Source organism: Rhinolophus ferrumequinum, chromosome 9, assembly GCF_004115265.2.
Source record: "Rhinolophus ferrumequinum isolate MPI-CBG mRhiFer1 chromosome 9, mRhiFer1_v1.p, whole genome shotgun sequence".
NCBI classification, from domain to species: Eukaryota; Metazoa; Chordata; class Mammalia; order Chiroptera; family Rhinolophidae; genus Rhinolophus; species Rhinolophus ferrumequinum.
Window position 1 is genome coordinate 31,882,059 of NC_046292.1, and position 24,737 is coordinate 31,906,795.

The 24,737-nt window shown below is 37.3% G+C and overlaps 1 protein-coding gene across 2 annotated transcripts in view; it reads right to left on the minus strand.

The window, feature by feature from the left end:
• EIF2B3 (eukaryotic translation initiation factor 2B subunit gamma) overlaps positions 1 to 19,372 on the minus strand; it is a 107,390-nt gene extending 88,018 nt beyond the window's left edge. Inside the window, exons 1-3 of one of the 2 annotated variants that reach the window (XM_033115388.1) lie at positions 19,166 to 19,358; positions 16,360 to 16,516; positions 12,236 to 12,381 (exon numbers count right to left, since the gene is read on the minus strand). In XM_033115388.1, coding sequence (XP_032971279.1) covers positions 12,236 to 12,381; positions 16,360 to 16,507 — 294 coding nt within the window. In that variant the 5' untranslated portion in view covers positions 16,508 to 16,516; positions 19,166 to 19,358. Of the gene's footprint in view, positions 1 to 12,235; positions 12,382 to 16,359; positions 16,517 to 19,165 lie in introns of both variants that reach the window. The other variant, XM_033115387.1, reaches the window with a different exon arrangement.
• Positions 19,373 to 24,737: the final 5,365 nt, after the last annotated feature.

Here is a 24,737-nt window from a genome sequence, read left to right on the forward strand (position 1 = left end):
AAAGGGAACCCTCATGCACTGTTGGTGGGATTGCAGATTGGTGCAGCCGCTATAAAAAACAGTATGAAGGTACATCAAAAAAATTGAAAACGGAACTACCTTATGATCCAGGAATTCCACTCCTGGGTATCTATCCAAAGAAATCCAAAACACTAATTTGAAGAAACATATGCACCCCTATGTTTATTGCAGCGCTGTGCACAATAGCCAAGGTATGGAAACAACTGAAATGCCCATCCATAAACGCCTGGATAAAGAAACTGTGATACAGTTATATAATGGCGTATTACTCAGCCATAAAGGAGAATGAAATCCTACCATTTGCAACAACATGGATAGGCCTAGAGAGTATTATGCTAAGTGAAATAAGTCAGATGGAGAAAGACAAATACCATATGATCTCACTTATATGTGGAATCTAAAGAACAGAATAAACGAACAAACAAAACAGAAATAGACTCAGAGATATAGGGGGAAAAAAACCCTGATGGTTGCTAGACAGCAGGGTGGGTAAGAAGTTGAAGGGATTAGAAAGTACAAAGTAGTAATCACAGTATAATCATGGGGATATGAAATACAGTTTGAAGCATCAATAATTTTGTAAAGATTACACAGGGTGGCAGATAGGCACTGGACTTATTAGGGAGACCACTTCATAGACTGTGTAGATGCCTGACCACATTGTGCTATATACCTGAAGCTGAAGTTGAATAACACTGAATGTCACCTAGTCACCTATAATTAAATATATATGTACATATGTATGTACATATATACACAGTGTGTGTGTGTGTGTGTATATATATATATATATATATATATATATATATATATATATAAATGAGGGGGGCAAGTGGGATGGTGAGTGAATCAAATCCTTATCCTCCACGGCAGAAATTCAATAGATATTATTTAAAACTAAGAAATTAAAAACATAGTGGTATAAATATGTTACTTAGAAATATTGAGAACATTACCAGAAGAAAAAAAACAAGTTGAAAGCAGTTGCCTCGGAAGAGTAGAAATCATGAAAGAGGAAGGATAGTACAGGAGACCCTTGTCCTTCACTCTCTTGTAGAACTATTTGATTCGTTAAGTTATAGACATTATTTACATATATAATATATATACTAATAAAAAGAAAGAGCATGAAAACATAATCTAGGAATAAATCTAACAAAAGATAAATGAGATTTTTATGAAGAAAATTATAAAACTTTATTGAGATCTATTTTAAAAGACTGAAATAAATGGAGAGATTCTAAGGGAAGGACAGCCTGAAATGTGAAAAGCAAAACTAAAACTTTCAGAAGATATTATAAGAAAATATCTTTAAGACCTCAGAATAGGGAAGAATTTCTAAAGCAAGGCACAGAAATCACAAACCATAAAAGACTGAAAAATCAATTATATTAAAATGTAAAGGTTCTATTTCTCCTACAGCCCAGATTATAGTCTATAAACATCATACTTCACACACAAAAAAAACAACCCAGAGTCTTTTTAAAAAAACTACTTTATTGAGGTATGATTGACATGTAAAAAGCTGTACATAGGAAAATCAGAGCTTTTTAAAGAAATGTCTGATTTCAGATCTGGAAACAATGCAATATGAAGTACACATATGAAATATTATTGCCGAAAAAGTTGAAACCGAATCTAATCAACATTTGGATCCAAATTCTAGTTTACAAGAAAACATTGGGAAAGAGAAACAAGTTAAATGACATCAGTAGAAAGCAATCAGACATATGTGGGAGATTCTACAGGACAAATAACCTGTTTTCTTAGATAAGTCAATGCCATAAGGGAAAAAAGTGGGTGGCGGGGAGAATGTTCTAGAGTAAAAGAGACTAAAAAGACATAATCAAACACAATGTGTGGACCTTTAAAAAACTACTATTTGCAATAACAACAAAGCTAGATTTTTAATAAATTCAACACAAGACGTGTAAGACATTTTTACAGAAAATTATTAAACTTTACTTTAAAACATAAAAACAGCCTTAATAAAGAGAGCTATGTTATGGTCAAGGAACAGAAAATTATAAAATGCCAACTCTCCTGAATTAATCTGAGAATCACTGTCATTCCAATCAAACACCAAGAAAGATTTTTCATGGCTGATACTAAAATTCATATGTCAAAGGTGAAGAACAGCCAAGGCAACTTGAAAGAAAACAAATAATAAGGTGAGGTAGAGGGGAGTCATTCTATTAGACAGAATTTCTATAAAGCTATGGTAATTAAAACAATAGGGTGCCGGTGAAGGAAGAGACAACTAGACCAGTGGAATAGAATAATGGAAAGCTTAAAATTAGTCCCACGTATATGTGGAGTTTAGTATAAATCAGGGAAGAAAAGAAATTATTCAATAAATAGTGGTGGGATAACCAACTACGAGTATTCATTTGGAAAAAAAGATAAAATTAGCATATATTTCATATCATATACAAATATAAATATTGGTTTAAAGATCCAAATATGAAAAGCAAAATTCTAGGCAGGAGTCTTGTCATTTTTAGTAAGACACAAAAAGCACCAAGGAGCACAGAGGGATGACATGTGAGGACACAGAGAGCAGACGCTGTCTACACCTCAGGAGGAAGCAGCCTTGCCGACACCCCTGGGACATCCAGCCTCCAGAACTAGATATGACAAGACTAAAGTTGTGGGGAAGGGGATTCATAGATTTACGGTGTGTGCACAGACCTGGAGACCAATCTGGAAATGTGATACCCGAGTGCCATCTTCCACCCAGGGAGCCACCCTGCAGATGTACTGAGTAAAAATAACCTTAATAGGAGCACTGCTTGTAACAAACACTGAACTGGAAACAACCTAAATTTCCAACCACAGAACACTTAAAGAATTATATGGGCTCATTTAAATTGGTAATCACTAAGGTAACATAAAGATATGGCGACATGTTTGTGCAAAAATGTAAAGCATGGAAAAAGGAGAAAACGGTTTTGTTTTCAATATACTATATATAACTACACACTGTGATTACAATGTACAAATAGATACGTGGGTCGATAGAAACCAGAAGGGAAGTAGAGAAATGACAATGAGGGAAATAGGTACAGGGGCAGTAGGATTATGTGTGAAATTTTTTCATTTTAAAATTTCTTTAATATTTTAGTAAGGTTTTAATAAATGATACTTTAAAGATTAAAAAATTAAAATAGAAGCACAAACCATAAAGGAAAAGATTGGTTTAATTAACCACAAAATAAGTTAAAACTTCTGTATGACAAGATACTATAAACAAAGAGAAAAGAGGGGTGACAGACTGGGGAAAAAAACTGTAACATATATAACTGGCAAGGGATTAGTATACAGAATATATGGAGTACATACAAATTAGTAAGAAAAAGACAAATGACCCAACCAAAAAAATGGGAAAAGGATATATACAGGAAATTCACTGAAAAGGAAAATGGCCAATATACCTAGCAAAAAAAAATCCTTCAATTCACAAGAAATCAAGGAAATACAAAATTAAACCAACAATTAGGTATCATTTCATACCCATCATATGAGTATTAATGAAAATTAATATGAGGAAGTCTGAGAACTCCAATGGTTAGCGAGGACAGGGAGAACCAGAACTCTAATTCATACTAATGGTGGGAATGTAGACTAGTCTGACGACCTTGGAGAGCAATTGCCAGTCGCTAGTAAAGCTGGAGATGCACATACCTTACAACTCACACATTACTTCCAGGTGTCTAAATTCACAACAAGAAAACAAGGACAGTGGTGCAGGATGTTCACTGTAGCGCGATACACAGTGAAAGAAATGAAAGCAAAGTCTCACAGAAGAGAAATGAATAAACTCTGACCCAGAACCCAGATCCAGAAGAAAAGTTTCTGCCAAGCTCATGCCAGGGAGAAGAGAATGCAGGACTTTGTCCATAGAGCCTTTAGACAATTTCCATTCTTCCTAGCTTGTCTCCCCCACTCTCCAGTGGGTACAAATGCTCACTTTGCCCATATCCCTGATCAATGCAAACATTTCTTCTCTACACCTAGACACCTGAGTAACGGTGAAAGGGAAAGAAAAAAGAAAAACACAACAACCCACAATTGTACTAACTACAGTAAGTATAAATTGGTATTATTCAAGTGCAGCTATACCCTTCATGCTACCTAGATCTCCTTCTCAGTGTCTGTAGTCAGCTTTCTTTCATTTTCCAGTGGCAAGTCTAAAGCTTCATTACTCTATGCGTCCCAATCCCATCACTGTCCTCTTTCCACATTCTCAGCAGACAATTCTGCTTCCTTACTTCATCAAGAATATAGAGGCCTCAGGAGTGAACTATTTTAATTTCTGTCTTTCCTTCCTGATCTGCATCTGAGCTTTTCCTTCCCACCTGTCATTTCAGTGGAAGATGTAGGCTTCCTCCTGCCCAAAGCTGTTCCCACATTCCTTCTTGTCTCCTTGGGGACCTCATCCATCATTTTCCTTTCCTTGTGTACTTCTTCACTGGTCCTCTTGCTCTCTTATAAAAATATTCAAGTTGCTTCCATCTTAGAAATAGCCTCCAAGTATAAGAAATTAACAATGGTGGCTAATAGAATTGGGTGGCTGGTGGACAGGGAAGGAAGGGAAACATTTCACCATAAACCTTTTTATAGTTTTTGATTTTTGAACCACATGTATGTATCAATTATTATCTACCTATTGTTTTAAATTATCTATAGTCATGGGTATCTCTCTTAACTCTTTCAGAAGGTCCTCTTTTTCTACTTGTCAATTATGTTTTGGTGTTTCCTCAGGCCCTTTATACTTTGTCCTTTTCTTTAGTTACTCATTCTTTTGGGACAAATGTTTCACACTCACAGCTTCAGCTATCACTTATAAGCTGATGACTCTTAGATCTATACATATATCTCTAGCTCAGATCTTCTTCCTGAATTCTACATAAGTTTAGCAACTACCTGCTAGATATCCCACTTAACAGGTCTAAAACCAAACTCATTTTTTCTTTATCCATCAATGTATTCATATAGTCAGACAGTCATCATTCATTCATTCATTCAAAAAATATTTAAACAGTATTTTGACCACTAATAAATGCCAAACTCTGTGCTGGGCACTGTGGATGTTGCAATGAATAAGATAAAATATCAACTCTTTAGGTCCTTATAGCCTTTAGTATTTGGCTGTTCTAATCCTTTACTCTCCTTTGGCTTCTCTCACTTGAAATAAGAAATTGTTCCTTCGGACTCTTAATTCTATCCCAATCTATCAAGAGATAGGAAGCGAGGAAAACAGATAAATAACAAATTATAATACTGTTACTACATAAAAATGCTATATAGTAAGGATAAGCACAGGGGTGCTTAAGGAGCAATTTGGAGGGAATATTAATCCAACCTTGGAAGCTAAAGAAGGCTTCCAGAGGCAAAGCAGCCAAATCCAGAAAGATGATGAATAAGCCATCTCTTGTGACCCATCTCTCATTCTATGGGCCCATCTTTTGATTCCACCCATTTCTCTAGCAATCGGCTATGTAACCTGATAGAATTTCACTCTGTTCACCCGTCATCTCTTATTTTCTGCCCTCAGATTTCTAGCAACCACCATGTGGGATTTCTGTGGTAACCTACTCAGCCATTCTGGCATACTTGAAGTGTGAAGAAATTTATACCCATGGGACAACCTTTGATCAATGGGGAGAGGAAGCCAGTGAATACATACAGTGGTACCTTGGTTTTCTAACGTAATCCACGAGCTATGAAACATTCGAAAACAGCTGACAGCTAGGCCTCAGGATCTTCCACTCAGGGGAAGTCGTGTGACATATTCGACTTCTGAGTCGTGTTCGAAAACCGAAGCATTTACTTCCAGTTTACGGCATTCATAAACCAAAATATTCATCAACAGAGATGTTCGAAAACCGAGATACTACTGTGCTCTTCTTTTCTGAGTCTTGGGCAATTACTCTGAAGTACATTCCACCTGGCCCCTCAGAAGGTCCCCAGTGGAACTGAGCCTCAGCTACCCAGAGTGGTAACCAAGTCTATAACACACAGATTGGCTTTCCCTTTTCCCTTATATCACTCTTTCCAAATCCCACTCCTCTTCCTTGGGATCACTTGTCAAAATAAACTACCTATACACATACATTTATCTCAGGCTCCGCTTTTTGGGCAAAATCCAGGCTAAGATGGACCATTAGGAAATAGACATTTAGGTAGGAAAGAGGGAACTGAATGTGTTCCAGACAGATGTGCAAGCATCCAAATTTGTGGAATAGCAAAGGAATAGTATAGTGAGCTAAGTATAGTTACACATCTTATTATCCCTAGAAACCTGTTCCTTGACCTGCGGCCTCTAATTTTGTAAATGACACCACCACCCATCCAGTTGCTCTTGCTAGAAACCTGGGACTCATGCTTGACTACCCCTCCCTTTATCCTCCCATATCCAATTGATAAGCCATAAAATTCTCCTAAATATTCTCCAATTTGTCCCCATCTTTCCATTACCACTGCCATTGCCTTGGTTTGGTCCTTCATCATTTCTTACCAGGATTACACAGCTTCCCAGTGATCTCTCTGGTTCTCCTCATTTATTCAGTGATATTTCTCAAATATTAACCTGTCAATGATCTTTCAAAGTACCCCTACAGGATAAAGTATATATTCTTTCCTTACATCTATCCCAGACTATACAGCATAGTATGATAGTTAAGAGCTTAGGCTTTGAAGTAGGAGGCCCAAGTTCAATCACTAACTCTTCCATTAACTCTCCTAAGACTCAGTCCCCTTGTCTAGTGTCAGTGAGTTCTGAAGGGGCTGGAACAGTCTTAGTCCTAAAACCTCTCGAAACTAACAAACCAATACTCACTTCCAAAAGGAAGCCCTGCACTGAGGAGAAACTGCTGGGAGTAGAATGAAAATTGAGGAGGATAGGGACAGTCAGTGCAAAGGAAAGAGAAAGACCAGATAAAATGGAAATACTGGGGCAAAGGAGGAAGATCTCAAAAGAGGGAGCTGTAGAGGCATGAAGCTACAAAAGCTATACTCACACTTCCCTTCTAGAAATTTAGGAAAATTAATTTTAGGTAAAAATTAGCCATAGAAAAGATTACAATCAAAAGATAATAATAACAGTAATAAGGGTTAGAATTGACGTCTCTGCAATGATGAAGCACATGCCATACAGACATATTCACAAAAACAGATTAAATCCATAGCCTAATATTTCAAAATAACCTAAAATAAGAAAATGATAGATGTGAAAGAACAACATAAATCTGAATTAGAAAACTTAGAAATGAGATGTCAGAAATTAAGAAAGAATTAGAAATAAAATAAAAAATGTTTCAGAAATAGCTAAACTGGAAAGAACACAAGAGTGAATAAAACACAACTCATAATGCCTTACGGGAAACAGAATGTAAAAAAGGAAGAAAATTCTAAAATTAAAAAATAAATAGATGAAAGGATTTGAGGCAAAGTAATAGAAAGAGAAGAAAAGCAACAAAGACCCGCATATGTATGAGTCCCAAAAACTAAAACCAAATAATGGAACAGAACAAATATGTAAAACTGTAATTCTAGGGCCGGCCCGGTGGCTCAGGCAGTTAGAGCTCCATGCTCCTAACTCCGAAGGCTGCCGGTTCGATTCCCACATGGGCCAGTGGGCTCTCAACCACAAGGTTGCCAGTTCAATTCCTCAAGTCCCGCAAGGGATGGTGGGCTCTGCCCCCTGCAACTAAGATTGAACACGGCAACTTGAACTGAGCTGCCCCCCGGATGGCTCAGTTGGTTGGAGCCTGGGCTCTCAACCACAAGGTTGCCAGTTCGATTCCTCGACTTCCTCAAGGGATGGTGGGCTCCGCCCCCTGCAACTAAGACTGAACACGGCACCTTGAGCTGAGCTGCCGCTGAGCTCCCAGGTGGCTCAGTTGGTTGGATCGTGTCCTCTCAACCACAAGGTTGCTGGTTCTACTCCTGCAAGGGATGGTGGGCTGTGCCCCCTGCAACTAGCAACGGCAACTGGACCCGGAGCTGAGCCGCGCCTGCTACAACTAAGACTGAAAGGACAACAACTTGAAGCTGAACCGCACCCTCCACAACTAAGATTGAAAGGACAACAACTTGACTTGGAAAACAGGCCTGGAAGTACACACTGTTCCCCAATAAAGTCCTGTTCCCTTCCCCAATAAAAAAAATTAAAAAATATATATATATAAAATTATAAATTAAAATGGTGAAATATATTTTTAACAAAAAAGCCAAATGAAGTTAATATACTACCGTGGTATTTCTCTGAGAAAGGCAGAAGCCACGTAGTATAACCTCACAGTAATATTTGGGGAACTCAATCTGGAGGAAGTGGGTAAAGATAAATAAAGCTAATAAACCCAAAACTCTCAAAGGGAATATTCTTTTTTTTTTTTTTTTTTTTTTTTTAGTTTTAAAAAGAGGATAGTTTATTGAAAGCAAAGGGTCAGAGCTCCCGAGTGGGAGGGCATTCCAAATGGGGGGTGCCCTGGAATATTCTTATCTTACCTAAAATCTTACTGAAAACAGACCAAAAGAATCTCCAAATGTTTAGTAAGCTGCTTTGTGGGTACAGGGAAGAGAAATAAATTGGCTCAAGGGGGCATTGCTTTTAAATCACGGCACAGCCTGGGGATACAATTTTCTCCTTTAGAAAGGTGCCTGACACCCGTTAGCAAACACTGACCAACAGTCTTCTCAGGCTGTCTCACTTTCTTCAACTATTATATGTATTTCCACTACCCTTCCTACAAGTTTATGTTGATCCCAACCAGATAGTTCTGAATTTTGTCTTAGCTCAGGTTTTACTTTGTTCTTAATGGCTATTTAGGAGTCTATTTATATTCCTCCACAGGTTAGCTTTGTTGCCTTCTACTCTTAGGTTTGAATGCAGGTTGATATGAAGCCATAATTTCAGGGAGCCACTGGTATAGGAGAAACAAAGGAGAGATAGCAAAGATAGTAGAGACTTGCTACTCAAAGTCACAGCTTGAGAAGAAGCAGAGGTAGGTTTATATGTAAAAGATGCTGTGTAAATGATGTGAAAACAAAGGGATAAGGGAGAAAAAGAAAAGAGACTGTGCCAAATGATCTTAGGTGTGAAGGGAAGCCCTGATCTTCCCTTCAGAATTCCCTAAGAGAATTCTGATCTTAGGTGTGAAGGGAAGCCCTAAAATAAGGAGTAAATGATCAAAACCATAAGAGGCGGGGCCTGCCCAGTGGCTCAGGCGGTTGGAGCTCTGTGCTCTTAATGCCGAAGGCTGCGGGTTCGATTCCCACTGGTTGGAGTGCGTCCTCTCAACCACATGGTTGCCAGTTCGACTCCCTCAAAGGATGGTGGGCTGCGCCCCCTGCAACTAACAACAGCAACTGGACCTGGAGCTGAGCTGCGCCCTCCACAACTACGATAGAAAAGACAACAACTTGACTTGGAAAAAATCTTGGAAGTACACACTGTTCCCCAATAAAGTCCTGTTCCCCTTCCCCAATAAAATCTTTAAAAACAAAAAAAAACCATAAGAGGCAATAAGTTGGGAGTAAAATGTCCTTTTGGCAGTCACTTTACTCTCCTCATGCCCTCTCCTATTGTTGCCAGTCTTATTTTACTATAATACAGTATAAGACCGGGTGTAATATAATACTGGGTCTTATATTAATCTTTGCTCCAAAAGACGCCTTAGAGCTGACTGTCTGTCTAGGTCTTATTTTTGGGGAAGCACGGTCGTTTAACAATGTCACAGGGTACAAAGTAAATATACAAAAAACCCACAATAATTGTATATCTATATACAATCAATAAACAATTGAAAAACAGAATAAAAAATACCAGTTATAATATCATTAAAAACATTTACCTAGCAATAATTTACTAAGAGATATTTAAAACCTCTAAACTGAAAATTATAAAGCATTGTTGAGAGAAATTAAAGGAAACCTAAATAAATAGATGTTCAAGAACTGGAAGAATCAATATTAAAATGTCAAGTCTCCCCATATTGATCTATAGATTCAATGAAATTCCAGTAAAAATCCCAGAAAGCTTTTTTTTGTAGGAACTGATAAACTGATTCTAAAATTTATATGAAAATCAAAAGGACATACAATAGCCAAGACAATCTTAAAAAAAAGGAACAAAGTTGCCAGATTTACATTACCTGATTTCAAGACCTGCTATAAAGTTAAAATAATCAAGACATTATTCAGTGTGGTACTGAAGTAAAGGCAGACAAAGAGACCAACAGAACAAAAGGGAAAGGACAGAAATAGACTACACATACTTGTATAAGATCAACTGATTTTCAACTAAGGTACCAGTGTAATTCAATGGGGAAAGGAAAGTCTTTTTAACAAATGGTGCTGGAACAACCAAATATCCACATAGAGAAAAGTTAACCTCTATCCCTACCTCACACCACATACAAAATTAAATCAAGACGGGTTATAGATATAAATATAAAAGCCAAACCTGTAACATTTTTAGAAGTAAACATAAAAGAGTATCTTCATAAGCTTGGGATAGGCAAAGATTTCTTAGACAAGACACAAAAAGAACTAACGATACAAGAAAAAATCAGTAATCTGGATTTCATCAACATTTAAAACTTCTGGTCACCAAAAGACACCATTAAGAAAGTGAAAACGCAAGCCACAGACTGGCAAAAAATGTTCACAACACTTATCTGACAAAAGACTTTGCATCTAAAATATATAAAGAATTTCTATAATCAATAATAAAAAGACAAACAACTCAATTAAAAAATAGGCAAATGCCTTGAACAGATACACCATGAAGATAAACAAATAGGCAATAAACACATACAAAGGTGGTGAGCATCATTACTATTGGGAAAATGTAAATTGAAACCACAATGAGATACCACTACATATACACCCCCTAGAATGGTTAAAATTAAGAAGATTGACAATATCAAGTATTGATAAAGATGTGAAGCAAATGCAACTCTTATATATTGTTGATGGAAGTGTAAAATGGTACAACCACTTGGAAAACAATTTGGCAGTTTATAATAAATAAACCCTATAACCTAGAATATTTTCACTAAAAGACTTGTAGAACAATGTTTCCAACAGCTTTATTCATAATATCCAAAAATTAGAAACAACTCAAATGACCATCAACAGGAAAATGGGTAAATAGTGGTATATTTATTCAATGGAATACTATTCAGCAATAAAAAAAGAATGAACTGCAATATGAATCTGAAAAACATTACGTTGAACAAAAGAAACCAGAACAAAATCATATGATTCCATTTATATCTGGTTCGTGAACAAGCAAAATTAATATATGGTGATAGAAATCAGAAGAGCAGTTGACTCTAGAATGCGGGACTGACTAAAAAGAAGCACAAAGGATATTTCAGAGGTAATGGGAATGTTCTAGATTTGGGTAACCTGGATGTATGTATTTGTCAAAACTCATTACTTTGCATACTACTCAATCTCTGTGTATTTCACTATGCGTAAATTATTCCCCAATAAAGGGGGGGAAGGGGATAGGCCATGTACATTGCATTAATTTATTCGTTCTTTCGTGTACAGGTAGATGGAACATGTTATTACATCTGTTCGCAGTCACCAGAAATAGCAGAAGTCTGCCCCCCAATTCAAACAAAATGGCAACATTATCACACAAACTGAATTTTTTCCAAAGGACATTAATTTTAGAATAATTTATGACGGCTCTTTCTCAATTTATAGGTCACCGGCCACTTGGGGAGACTGTGTCCTCATATCCATATGCCCTTGTTAGTTTCTTAATCATGGGAGACGAAAAGCTCAAATATTATCATGTAAGGGGATCTGGAATTTTTAAAAGTTCCTTTGTACTTCTTTCCAGTTAATCTGTCATCAGCAGAATCCACTGCTACCCTAATTTTTATCCCTATATAATAATTTTGCTTATTCCTGAACTTCATATAAATGGACTCTTTTAAAGTAAATTTGAAGTGTATCTTTTTTTTATAAAGATGTATTATTACTCAAAAATATTGGAAACTGTGACTGAGACAACTAAATGTCTAAATCTTCACTAGTAATCAAACTAGAAACAGTTGAAGAGTACAAGGGCAACAAAGTATGTGATGCAAGAATGTATTTTTAAAAAAGCATTGTAAACTATAATGCACTGGAAAGACATAAGACGACATTTACCTTCAGTAAACAATAAAAATCAAGAAATGGTTTTCACCTTAAGTTTTGGATATATATGGCGCAGAGAATCTGCAGTTCCTTTGTCTGCTTCATCAGGAATACACACAATATCTAGCTTCATTTTCATCTTGAATTCTGCAGATAGAGCCTTTTGGACATCCCTGGTTGTAACGACAATGACTTCTACAGTACAAAAGGAAAAATACAAAAACTCTCATTCATTTAGACAATGGTTTCACTATTTCAATTAGAAATGGTGTTTCTAGATTTAATAATAACAGCGAATATTATTATTGAGCCTTTTCAATCTATTTTACATGTGTTCTCTCAATTCTTACAACAATCTCATTTTACAAATGAGAAAGCTTGGACTAAAAGTTGTAACTTTATTCAGGGCCACACAACTATGTAGTAAGCAATGGATTCAAGATAAAATTCAGGTCTGTCTGAATTAAAGTCCACACTTTAATATATGACATGCTACTTCTTAGTGTAAAGAATTCAGAAAAGCATTCATCAAAGCATATACAAATGGGAACACTTTTAAATCCTCATTCACTACAAAGAAAGAGCTATCACCACTTCCCACCAGGTAACCATTACTGCTTCACTGAGGATCACAATAAACCTTAGTAAGAGGCAATTTCCCATAACAGAAGACTTTACCTTATCCACACAGCTATGACTAATGATAGAAAACTTGGGGTTTTGTCATGGATCTTTGGTAGGCTAATGTAATCCATTGCAAAATAACATGTATTGCTAATGTCTGAAGACCAGATTTTAGCATCTCTAAAGTGAAACAATTTCCACTTGTTCCATGATAGTTCCAGGTCACAATTATCTCTTCCTTTCACTGTAATCATTCTTTTCTATTCTCTTCCCTTCTCTTCTTTCTTCCTCTTTCTTTTTCAAATATTTAACCTTCCTTCCTCCTTTTTTCTTTCTTCCTTTCCCCACTCTGCTTTTTTAGTACTAACTCAAACTCACTCATTCATCCAATAAATACAAATACATATAATATGTACAGGACAAATAGGCACTGAGAATTCAGAAATGAACTCAACATGGTTCCTATTCTTAAGAAACTTAACATGGAGAAATGAGATATGGAAGTGATTAACTGAGAGACGTTTCATGGAAGGGATGCCTTTTGAGGGAGGCCACGATGCATTTAAGTCCAACAAAAATTTCTTTAGTACATACTGCATGTAAAATGCTGATGTTAAAAGATGAATTAGACACAGTACCGGCTCTCAGAGAGCTCAGTCTCCCATGCTATTAACTACAGCATAAAACAGGCCTTGAGAGGTATGAAGATAGAAAAACAAAGTGTGATGGAAGCATAGAGGACAGGGTGATTGATGCTGTTGGGGATTTCAAAAAGAAGGTGACATTTCCATAGATTGGAGAGGACATTTTAGGTAGAGTGGATAGAGTAAAGGGAGTAACTGCAAATATGGGGTAGTCAATCTAATAATTTGACCAAGACTTTTCTGTATGGAGAGAGACAAATGCTAAGCAGGGCTACATTAACGTCTCTAAAATCATGAACAATATGAACAAAGTGAACGCCGACTTGGTTATTAAACTCCAGAATCCTATGTTTAAAAGGCATTCTCTAATTTCTGAGTGAGCCTCAGTGAGAAGGAATTTTTCTATGTAGTGGGTAGTAAATATACCACAAAAGGCCACCCCCAAGCATAACTAAAGATATAGCAAAAGTAAAACAACAACAAAAAGGTACAGATGACAAATCCATAGTTATTTTTAAAAATTAGGATATTTTAAAGTGTACTAAGGTGTATCCTTCACCTGTAAGACTGAGCTCTAAAAAAGAAAATCTCTTCTATTACATCTCTCTTAACATGAGTGTCATACAGACTACTGCATAGAAATATCCCTGGTTCTGTCTCAGGAAGGCAATTCTCATAGTGGAATGAACACTGGATCATAAGACTGGGCCCCTAGGATCTAGCACCATCTGGTACTATATTAACTATAGACCACCTCAAACTCATTGTGCCAAAGCTGAACTCATTATCTTCATTCAAACCTGTTCCTGTCTCTTATTGCCTTTCCTAGTTACCAGCATCCCCATCTACCTAGTCACCCAAGCAATAAGTAGAGGGAATTCTTCCCTCTTTTTCCACTTGCCTTCCTCTAACTCATCAACTTTCTCAAATGTTCCCTCTTCTCCATCCTTAATGCTACTTCTTTAGTTCAGGCCTTCTTCATTGCTGGTGTGGACTTTTGTATCAATCTTTTAATTTGTCTGTCTGTTTATAGTCTTGACTCCCTCAGAGCCATTCTTTATACAGCGTCCAAAACAAATTTTTTTAAATGCAAATCTAAGTCGTCAAATTAATACCATAAAGTTGTTCATAACATTCCATTATTTTTTAATGTCTGTAGTATCTGCAGTGATGTCCCCTTACTCATTCCTGTTATTAGTAATTTGTGTCTTCTCTTTTTTTTCTGACCTGACTAGAGATTTAACAATTTTATTGATTTTTTTTCAAATAATCAGCTTCTGGTTTTATTGATTTTCTCTAATGCTTTTGTTTTCTATTCCATTTATTTCTGCTGTTAGCTTTTTTTTAAAATTTCCTTCTTTCTACTTATTTGTGTTTCATTTGCTCCTCCTCTTTTTCTAGCTTCTCAAAGTAGAAGCTTAGATGATAATTTGAGCTTTATTTCTTCTTTTCTAACATAGTGCTTAATGCTATAGATCTTCCTCTAAACACTGCTTTAGCTCAATATTCATGCAGTATATTTCATTTTCAGTAAGTTCAAAATATTTTCTAATTTCCCATGTGATTTCTTCTTTAACTTATGGTTTATGTAGAAGTATGTGGTTTAATCTCCAAATACTTAGGGATTCTCTTGGTATCTTTCTGTTTCTGATTTCTAATTTAACTCTACTGTGGTCAGAGAATATCCTTTGTATGACTTTAATCCTTATAAATTTATTGAGACCTGCTTTATTTAAAAAAACATGGTCTATCTTGGTAAAAGTTCTGAGGACTTGAAAAGAATGTATATTCTGCTTTACTGGGTGGAATGTTCTACAAATGTCAATTAGATCAAGTTGTAGAAAATCCTAAGGAATCTACAAAAAGCAATAAGAATTTAAGTGTATTAATAAGCACAGTTGCAGGATAAAAGGTCAGTATAAGAAAAACTGTTATTTTTATGTACTAGCAACAAACAAGTGGAAATTGGAATATAACAATTACCATTTACAGTAGCATAAAAAATACAGAGATAAAATTAATAAAGTATCTATAAGTCCTGTAACTGAAAACTGTAAAACATTACTGAAATGACAGAAGACCTAAATAAATGAAGACATACACCACACTCATGGATTGAAAGACTGAATATTGTTAAGATGTGAATTCTCTTCATATTTATCCATGGATTCAATTCAATCCCAATCGAAATCCCAGCAACCCTTTTTATATAAATTGATAAACTGATTCTAAAATTTATATAAATACACAAAGGGCTTAGAATAGCTAATATACAAATTTAACCACATTATACGTTTGTTTAAACCTTTCACTGGTTTCCCACTGCTTTCAGGAAAAAAATCTAAATTCCTCAGCATGGAATACAAGGCCCTTTATAGCATGACCCCTGCTTATCTCTTTCACTACATCTATTCCTTCCCCTTACACTTTATATTACACCCATATAAAATGAATAGCACTTTACACAGTGCCACACAATTGCCACATTACACAATGATAATTTATTTACATGTGTATCTCTTCATTAGTGGAGATCAGGACCTGAGTATCTTTTCAATTCTGTACCCCAGTGCTTAATATATTACTTGGCACATATAGATTCACAGTAAGTATTGACTATGAGGCACTTGGATTCCCACTCTGCTCTTTCTGATATCCTTACAGGGTTCATTTTAGATCACTGTGGACACCAGCTCTAAAATATTAACACTTAGCGCTATCTTCTCAACCTTTTTCACACAGCAATAGAGTACTCCTATGTTCCTCATTTCAAGAGGCCAGTCTCCAGCCAACGTTGAGTCCTAGTCTTCTCTCACTCATCCTCTCTCACCCTCATAAAACAGATAAACCATTGGGATCAAACAGCCTAAAAGTTTTATGAGTGCATCTCACTGCCATAGCTCACCTTCAAATCCAACACGCTCAAGCAAGTTCAATGGGTACCAAATTAAAGGTTTGTTCCCAACTGGAAGCAGAGGTTTGGGAATGCTGGAAGTCAGGTCTGTCATCCGAGATCCCCCTCCAACTGCCATTACTACTGCTTGAAACTCCATTTTTACAAACTGCCATCACAGAGAAAAACAATTAACAGGGGAAAAAGTAACAAAAATCAAAGCATACACAGTACTAACACTATTTCTATTTAGGTTATTGATACCCACTTATGCCAAATACATCACTTCCAATTCTAATAACCAGAATCATAAAGCTCTTCAGCTGTAGTATAAACATTACTTTTATCATATTCTCTTACTTACCAGTATATACTCGCAGCTCCAGCCTGGGAAGATGGGCTGGAGGAGGGATAAGAATTTTAAAACTCTGGCCCTTGCCCTTGAGTTGTTCACAATTAAGTGGAAAAGACAAATTCAGTAAATTGCAATATACTATCACTAGTGTCATGGGAGAAATATACTCAAGATGCAGTAGGCAAATAGTGAAGGTAATACCTAAGTCTATAAGAAGGTAATGCTTCAGCAAACTCTTGAAGGAGTAGATGTTTACCAAGTGGGCTTCTGATTCAGTTCTTATCCCTTAAAAAAATTCTTAAAACTTCTGGCTAAAATTAACAGCACAAATACAGGCATATAAGGTCTCCGAAAAGTATGAAATGAGTTAAGAGTCCTCCAATAATTCAGCGATCTGCTCCCATCTTCTCATTACTCCCAACTATGAAAGATATTACTATAAACACAAATGCAGGCTTGTATCTTAACCTAGATTTGCAGAGCCCAATTGCAGAAACAAACCAAGTTAATACCTTTTTTCAAACCCGAGGTAATAAATGAAACTGTTTGACCTTCAAAAGAATCTCTGTACAGCAGCTGCCACGGAGGCACAGTAAAAGGTCATAAATCCTTACTGATTTAAAATAAAAATACCCTTTGACTTACAACGAATGATGTAACCTTTTAAATACAAGAGTGAATGTAATGTTCAGAAAAAGAATTTATTTAACACCAAACTGGCGAATAATGTTGCACCTTTACCGCAATTATGATTAGTCCTGGGCCCCTCACATCAATATTTAAACTGCAGCACTTACACTCAATACACCTAAAGCACAAAGTGAAGGCTCTTGTACATAATCCACATTGAAAGGTAATAGTATTTATGATTGCAGTAAGCATTGCCTCAGATTGGAATTCAACTTCAATTTGGCACTATATAAATCTCATTACATCTGATGTTTTTAAGAAAAAGAGCACTGGATCCTTCAGAATCAAAAGACCTGAGTTTGAGTTCTGGTTCTACACCTTTTAGGTGATGTGACCAGGGGCTCAACATTTAATATTCTCAGCGCCCTCGGTTCCTAGAAGGGAGCCTGGTGGTTAAGTTCACAGACCCTTGAGCTAGACTGACTCGGTCTGAATTCCAGCTCTACCATGTATTAACCGTGTGAACTAGGAAAAGCTACGTAACTTTTCTATGGCTCAGTTTTCATTTTCTAAGTGAGGAAAATTACAGTTTCTACTTCACAGACTGATGTGAAGAGTAACTTAGTTAATCTATGTAAAGCACACAATATAGTGTCAGTCTCACAGCAAGCACTACAAAAGTCTTTGGTATTATTAGACAGAGGCTAGATCACAGAAAGCCTTCTGTGCCAACTGGACCCTGCTGTTCCATAATTCTGGTCTCTGTTCTGCTATTTTTGCTTCCTAGGTGCTTTTCTCCTGTGCCGAATAATCACCTATGAAACAAATTTTAAGACTCAGTTCAAGAATCATCTTGCCTAAAAAGCCATTCCCACCCTTCCCATCCTACTGGTAAAAGCGACTGCTTTTCCCTTAGGTGCTTCCACTCTACCATGTACAGATCATCTCTGCCTTTACAGGCTTTAACGTGCGTGTATTTAAGTGTCTATTTCCTGTGAGTTCCTCGAAGGGAGGGGCTGTATTTGTCATCACTGCATTCCCAGCACCTAACACAATTCCCATCAAATACCAGACACTCAGTGTTTGTAGAATGAGCATCTGTGAACTTCACAACAACCTGTATTACGACGCAAGCTCAAACATGTGCAGAAGGAGCATTAGAACACAGGTCACTAGGATCTAAGGGTCTTGCCCTCAGTGAGGCACTGGGTGATAATCATGAATGTAACTAACCACGATACTAGGCAGATTGTCAAATGCCTCAATGTCACTGCCACGACACTGGGAGACAGGATTCAAGGAAACGAATCTCCTTAGCCTCTCAAGCTTTAGAGGAGGTGGTCATGACATCTCAGGCACGCTTCCATCATAGCATCCATTGCCTGCTCTGTTTGTAAGTTGGTAAGCTAAAACACTGTATCATAATTGGTCTCTCATCCAGACCTTACTGCATTCCTTTTTATACTTCATTGCCTTGCACCTAAACAACTAAAAATAGGCATAATAATGAATGAAGGGCTGACGCGGAAAGAATTCAGGCACTGTGCTAAGGGCGTCTGGTCCTGAGTCTGATGCTCGCTCACTCGCTGTCACTTCGAGGAGATCCTCCCCCTCCCTGAAACTCAGTTTCTCCATCTGTTGCACAGGTGGTTGGCTCGGATTCTCCCCAAGTTCCCTTCTAGTTCGGACACCTGGTCCCAGGGCCGGGTCGGACAGGGACTCGAGCTGGTAACTCTGGGACTCCACACCCCTGCTCACCCCCCAGGCCCTCCTCCGCCGGGCTCGAGCAGAAGCCTCGCGCAGATACCCCCCCGGCCCCACCGCGCTGCTCACCCCGCCAACCAGCTCGAAGGCGGCCTGGCAGCGCAGAAGCCATAGCTTTACCTCAGCTCCTGGCGCGCCGCAACCGCTCCCGGTGCTCTTCCCACGCCGCCTCCGACTGGCAGCCCACAGGCGCAGGCGCGCGATGGCCGAGCCGATCGATGCGACGCGCGGAGCAGGCCTGCGGAGGACGAGCGCCGAGTGGTAGATTGGGCACCAGAAGCGCGCGCGCCTCCAGGAGGAGAGGAGGCGGGGCCGTCATTGCTTTTTCGTTCATTCACAAATCACCAACACCCATGGAGTGTTCTTCCAAGTGCAGGGCTCCTGGAACCAGATTGGAATAAGTCACTGCCTTCCTTCAGAGAGTTCTCTTTCTAGGACCTGGTTCCGACTACCACTCGCTGAAAAGAGAGCTCACAGGGAGATGCAGTTCTGGGTTAGCCAGTGGAGAAATCACCAAATACCTTTGCAGCCCAGGGATTGCCAGGGCTTTCTATGTCCACGATGTGCAACGTGGAGACTCACGTCGACTTTCAGAAACAGACTATTATGGTATGGAAAACATCCACGTTTAGCGAAACAGTGGGTGATGGGTGGAGGGGGGTCAGCGAAGAACTCACTGAGGCGGTGGCACTGAACAATGGCTTGAAGCGAGTGAGTCAGGTGGATATCCTGGGTGAGAGCTTTCCAAGCAGACTAGCCAGCAAGTGCAAAAGCCCCGAAGAGAGAGACTGCATGTTCAAAGGACACCAAATAGGCCAATATGACTGAAGGGAAGTAAGCCAGGGGGAGAATGAATGATGGCAGAGGAGGTCAGAGAGGAATGAGGGAGAAGATGGAGAATTCAGATTCTGTGAGTCTTGTAGGTCATTGTGAGGACCTTGAGTTAAACAGAGCAGGAACATGATTTGACAGGTTTTTGAGGGATCACTCAGGTTGCTGTATTAATAAGCTTTCTGGAAGCAGGGAGACCACTTAAGAGGCTGCAACTGTAGGAGAGACCACAAACGCCTGAGTCTAGACAACTTCAACAATTGTGAGAGGCAATAATAAAATAATTCTTGTTTTAAGCAGTAAGTTTTGAGGTGTTTTGTTAAGTTGCAGTAGATAAAAAGAACAGTGGTCATTCTCTTTCCCCCACATTCCTGCGATTTCCTAACCTTTTGGAAGCTTCCTCTTTTTCTATCCATCTCTTAAACATTGAGTTGCTTTAGGTCCTTGCCAGTTGGGAGACAGTTGAAGTTTTGCAATAAAAATAAAGGAGTTTGACTTTATTCAACAGTATTTATTGAGTGTCTAATATGCGTCAAGCAATGTCTTAGATGCTGTATGCTGGGGATACAGCACTCAATGAGAAAAACCAGGCCTGTAATTTCCCCCCGACTTTCAGCCAGAAGAATAGGAGCTCAGCTTAGATCCTGCTAAAAAAACCCCCAAACACCAAACAAAAAAACTTGAGGATCATAAAATCAGCCTATCCCTTCATTGCCTCTGCTTCACTTTAGGATGCTGGTGATCAGTTATTAAATAATTATTTATTTTAACTCAAATATAACACCAAGTGTTTTGGTAAAAGCCAGCCATGGAGTGATTGATTTGGCCACCGGAAACCTGAAACTTGACTACTCTTTCCTTCTGCAGCAAGATTCTTTCTCTCCTTGGTATTATATTAGCTCAAGCAAGCAGAAGCCTTGGGAATTTCAGCATGGTTTTGAGGTGAGAACTACTTATGAAGTAAGAATAGCATTCAAACCCATATCTAGCATCCATTTTAAATGCTCATGTTTCAACTAGCAAATGTTTTCGGGGAACTATAGGACCTTCTCCTCCAGTTGAGAAACATAGTCGAGGGATTGCTTCATTAAACTCATTTTAAATTATTCCCTTAGGGCAGTGGTTCTCAAACTTTTTGGTCTCTGGACACTTTACACTCTTAAAAATTATTGGGACCCCAAAGAATTTATGTTTATATGGATTATATTTACTGATACTTGCAATATTAATAATTCAAACTGAGAAATTAAAAAAAATTCATTTTAAAAATAAATAAAACCACTCTAATGGTAACATAATATTTTTATGAAAACATAACTGTTTTCAAAACAAAACATTTAGTGAGAAGAATGCCACGGTTTCACCTTATACATGTCTAATGTTTGGCTAAGAAAACAATTGGATTCTCCCATCAGCTGCGATACATTGTTTTGGGCGTATTATATGATGAAAACCTGACCTCACAGATTTGTAATTAGAAAAGAGAGATATCTTAATAGCTTGTAGGTACTGTAGGTAATTGTAGGTATTATTCTTTGATACTACACCAAAACTCAATAAGTGGTAATTTGTAACAGATTAGTTGTAACATAGAATCATATCAATGAGCATTTTATACTCTGTTATAATACTTGCACTTTGAATGGACATTTTATCCATGCTTGATCTTGCATCTTGATGCATTGATCATTGTAAAATATTGGTTTGCTGAGGTATGCAGATCTTCTCAAGGTTGACTCATACAATATTTTCAAAATCACATTTGTTAATGTTATATTACCACCAATCTCATCAGAAAAGTTCTTAAATATTGGAAAGCTGGCAAGCTTATGTTAACAGAAGTTTTCCAAACTTCTGATTTTTCTCTTGAAAGCCCAAATATCATCATTGGCAACAAATACTGTTGTGGTTTTCCTTGAAGTGACTGGCTTCCTTCATTTATTTTGATAAATTGTTGGCCATGGTTTTCAGTTGTTCATTCAAGTAAATATAGTGTTCTATGAAAAAAGCAGTAGTTGACAAATCAAACAATCACCCAAGTGCTTTTTTTGGAGACAACCATCATACATCATTAGTATGCACCGAAGTGTTACATGTGTAGTTTCCATTTCACCACATAGAATATTAAAAAGGTGTGTGACCAAGGACCAAGATTTAATAAAATTATTGCTTCATCAAAGACATTCTTAAGTGAAACTTACTTTGCTTTATTATTATTTTTATTGCAAGTGTGTGGCAGTGAAGACTATGTACAATGACTATTAGTACAGTTTGGTATCACTGCATTTGCACCAGCAGTGCAAATATTGATATAATGAAAGGGCAAATGTTTTAGTATTATGAAAATAGTTTTGATCTGATAGATCCCCTGAAAGTTTCTTCAGGACTCCCAGAGGTCCATGAAGCACTTTAAAAACTGCTGCTTTATGGATTCCTTCTTTCTGGCTCCCATTGCTTCTAGTACTTACATTATGGCCCTCACCACAAAGGATTGTCATTCCCTTTTTCATGTCTTCTCAATCACCCTGGGAGCCCTTTGAGAATGAAGGCTATACCTCATTTGCTTCTTTGTCCCCAGGTCCTAGAACAGTAAATAATAATGCTCAGTAAATAATAATGAATGAATTAAAAATTTCTCATAAATTTTCCCTTGCCCTCTCATTTGGTGGTGGGAAAACTGGGCTGAAGCCCTGGGTCATTGATGTCTCTTCTGAAAATTCCTTCTTACCAAGTCAATCCATATTATTATCCCTCATGCCTAACCTCATGCTTATTATTTATTTTTATTTATTAATTACATGGGAAGTACTTAATAAATGCTTATTGAACACAGGTTGTTTCCTATGTTTGTTTCATGCTCATATTTCTTCCCGAAGGGACATTTGTGTGTATGTGTACGTGGTGGGGGAATAGTTTAAGAAGGTCAAGCTCTAAAGGTCTCTTTGAACTGTGGGAGACAAAAGAAACCTTTTAAAGTTGGACTGGGGCTCAGAAACACTCTTCCCACGGTCTGCAAGAGATCTCTCTTTGGGAATTTGCTGGCCATGACACAATATTCATCTACTCCATTTGGCTGTGGACTTGTTAGTGAGGCAAGGAATTATTATTTTTAGAGGGCTGAGTGAAAGATGAAAATGAAATGAGAAACTCTACTTTGGCAACCAATTGCAGGTCCTAAAATATTTGTGTTTTATTTTTGTACATAAGCCCAGCAGTTGCCCAATAGATTCATAATAAGTTAGAGAGCAAATGATGCTACAGTGTTTATATAGAGAGCTTGGAAAGAACCTTCATTAATTAGGACTTCAATATTTCCTTTCAAGAACACAGCATTTTCATCATTGGTGGTTTTAAAGGTCAGCATCTGGACATTTTTGCTCCAAACTGATGGGTCAATTTTTAAAATAAATGATTCAATCAATTTGGTGATATTTCCTCCTTTATTGAAAACAACATTTTTCAGATGGCTGATTTTCCTTGTTTTTAAATTGGAAAGTATGGTTTATGCGCCACAGTTCATTTATTTATTGAACAACTATGTATTGAGTGACTACTATGTGCCAAGAACAGTTTTAGGCTCTTAAAATATATTAGTGAACAAAAAAGGAACCAGGCCTAATCCTAACAGGGAGAGGAAATCTAAATAATAAATGAGTAAACTGTACAGTATATTAAAAAGTGATAAGAAAAAGGGAATAAGAAGTTAGGCAGGAAAGAAAGAGAGGAGGAAAACATCATGTTGACAGCTATAAAGTCTTAGTTTTATACAGGTTATTAAAATTTGGGACTTATATCTCATTTAAATCTTTCTACAACTTTCTATCTAATAAATTAAGAAGCAAATACAAAAGGAACAGGTGATGTCAGTAAAAATGGTGTTCCTCCACAAACTCTCCTCCCTAAAAGCAATGAGAAGAGTGTCAAAAATGTCAAAATTAAGTTTTTTGGATGTTCATTGTGAGCAGTGAATTATGTCACTTCTTTCAGTGTGTTCGTGATTAGTCACTGCACATAATAGAGACAGCAAAGAATGTAGCTGTGTTGCTTCCTTGCCTCGCTGTGATAAACCCATGTGACATTTAAAAAATAAAAAGAATAATTGAGAATTGGCCAACAAAGTGAAAGTGTAGCAAAGAAGTTAAAGATGATAATGTTGGAAGTGAAATTCAAATTAAACACAAATGGAGTTAGAGAAGAAATAGCTGATCATGGGAATGTGGACACTGCCGTCATGAGAGAGTATAGCTATGCAGCCAGAGGAACTTAGTGAAGGCAACTGTATCTACATAAATAAGGAAAGGGATTATGACAACAAGGATGAAGATGTCCCGTAGGAAGTGAAGCCAGCAAAACACTTCACATTAAAGTAATTCTTAGAGATATTTCATGAGGTTCAAAGTACATAGAATAAAATGTTGGAAGCTGATCCAAACTTAAAAAGGAGTATGACAATTCATCAAGACACAGTGAAGATACTTGTTCCATATTATAAGACAAAAGAGGCAAGCACTGTTCAAATTACTCTTGGTAAGGTTTTTACAAAGAAAATAATTGATTCTCAATTTTTCTAATGCTTCAGATTACAATATATTAAACAAATATAGTTTTACTGTTTTTCATGTTTCCCTATACATAAGTTACAGTAGAGAGTTTTTGATGTTTGACAAAAATTTTAAAGATCATGGAACAATGGTAATTTCTTCCATTGATTATTAAGATCTCTTTGATTGGTTACAACTTGCAGGGTCACTTTTATAGTTTGGCACTACTGTACTGTGTAAAATGAGGATTTCTCATATGTAAAAAATTT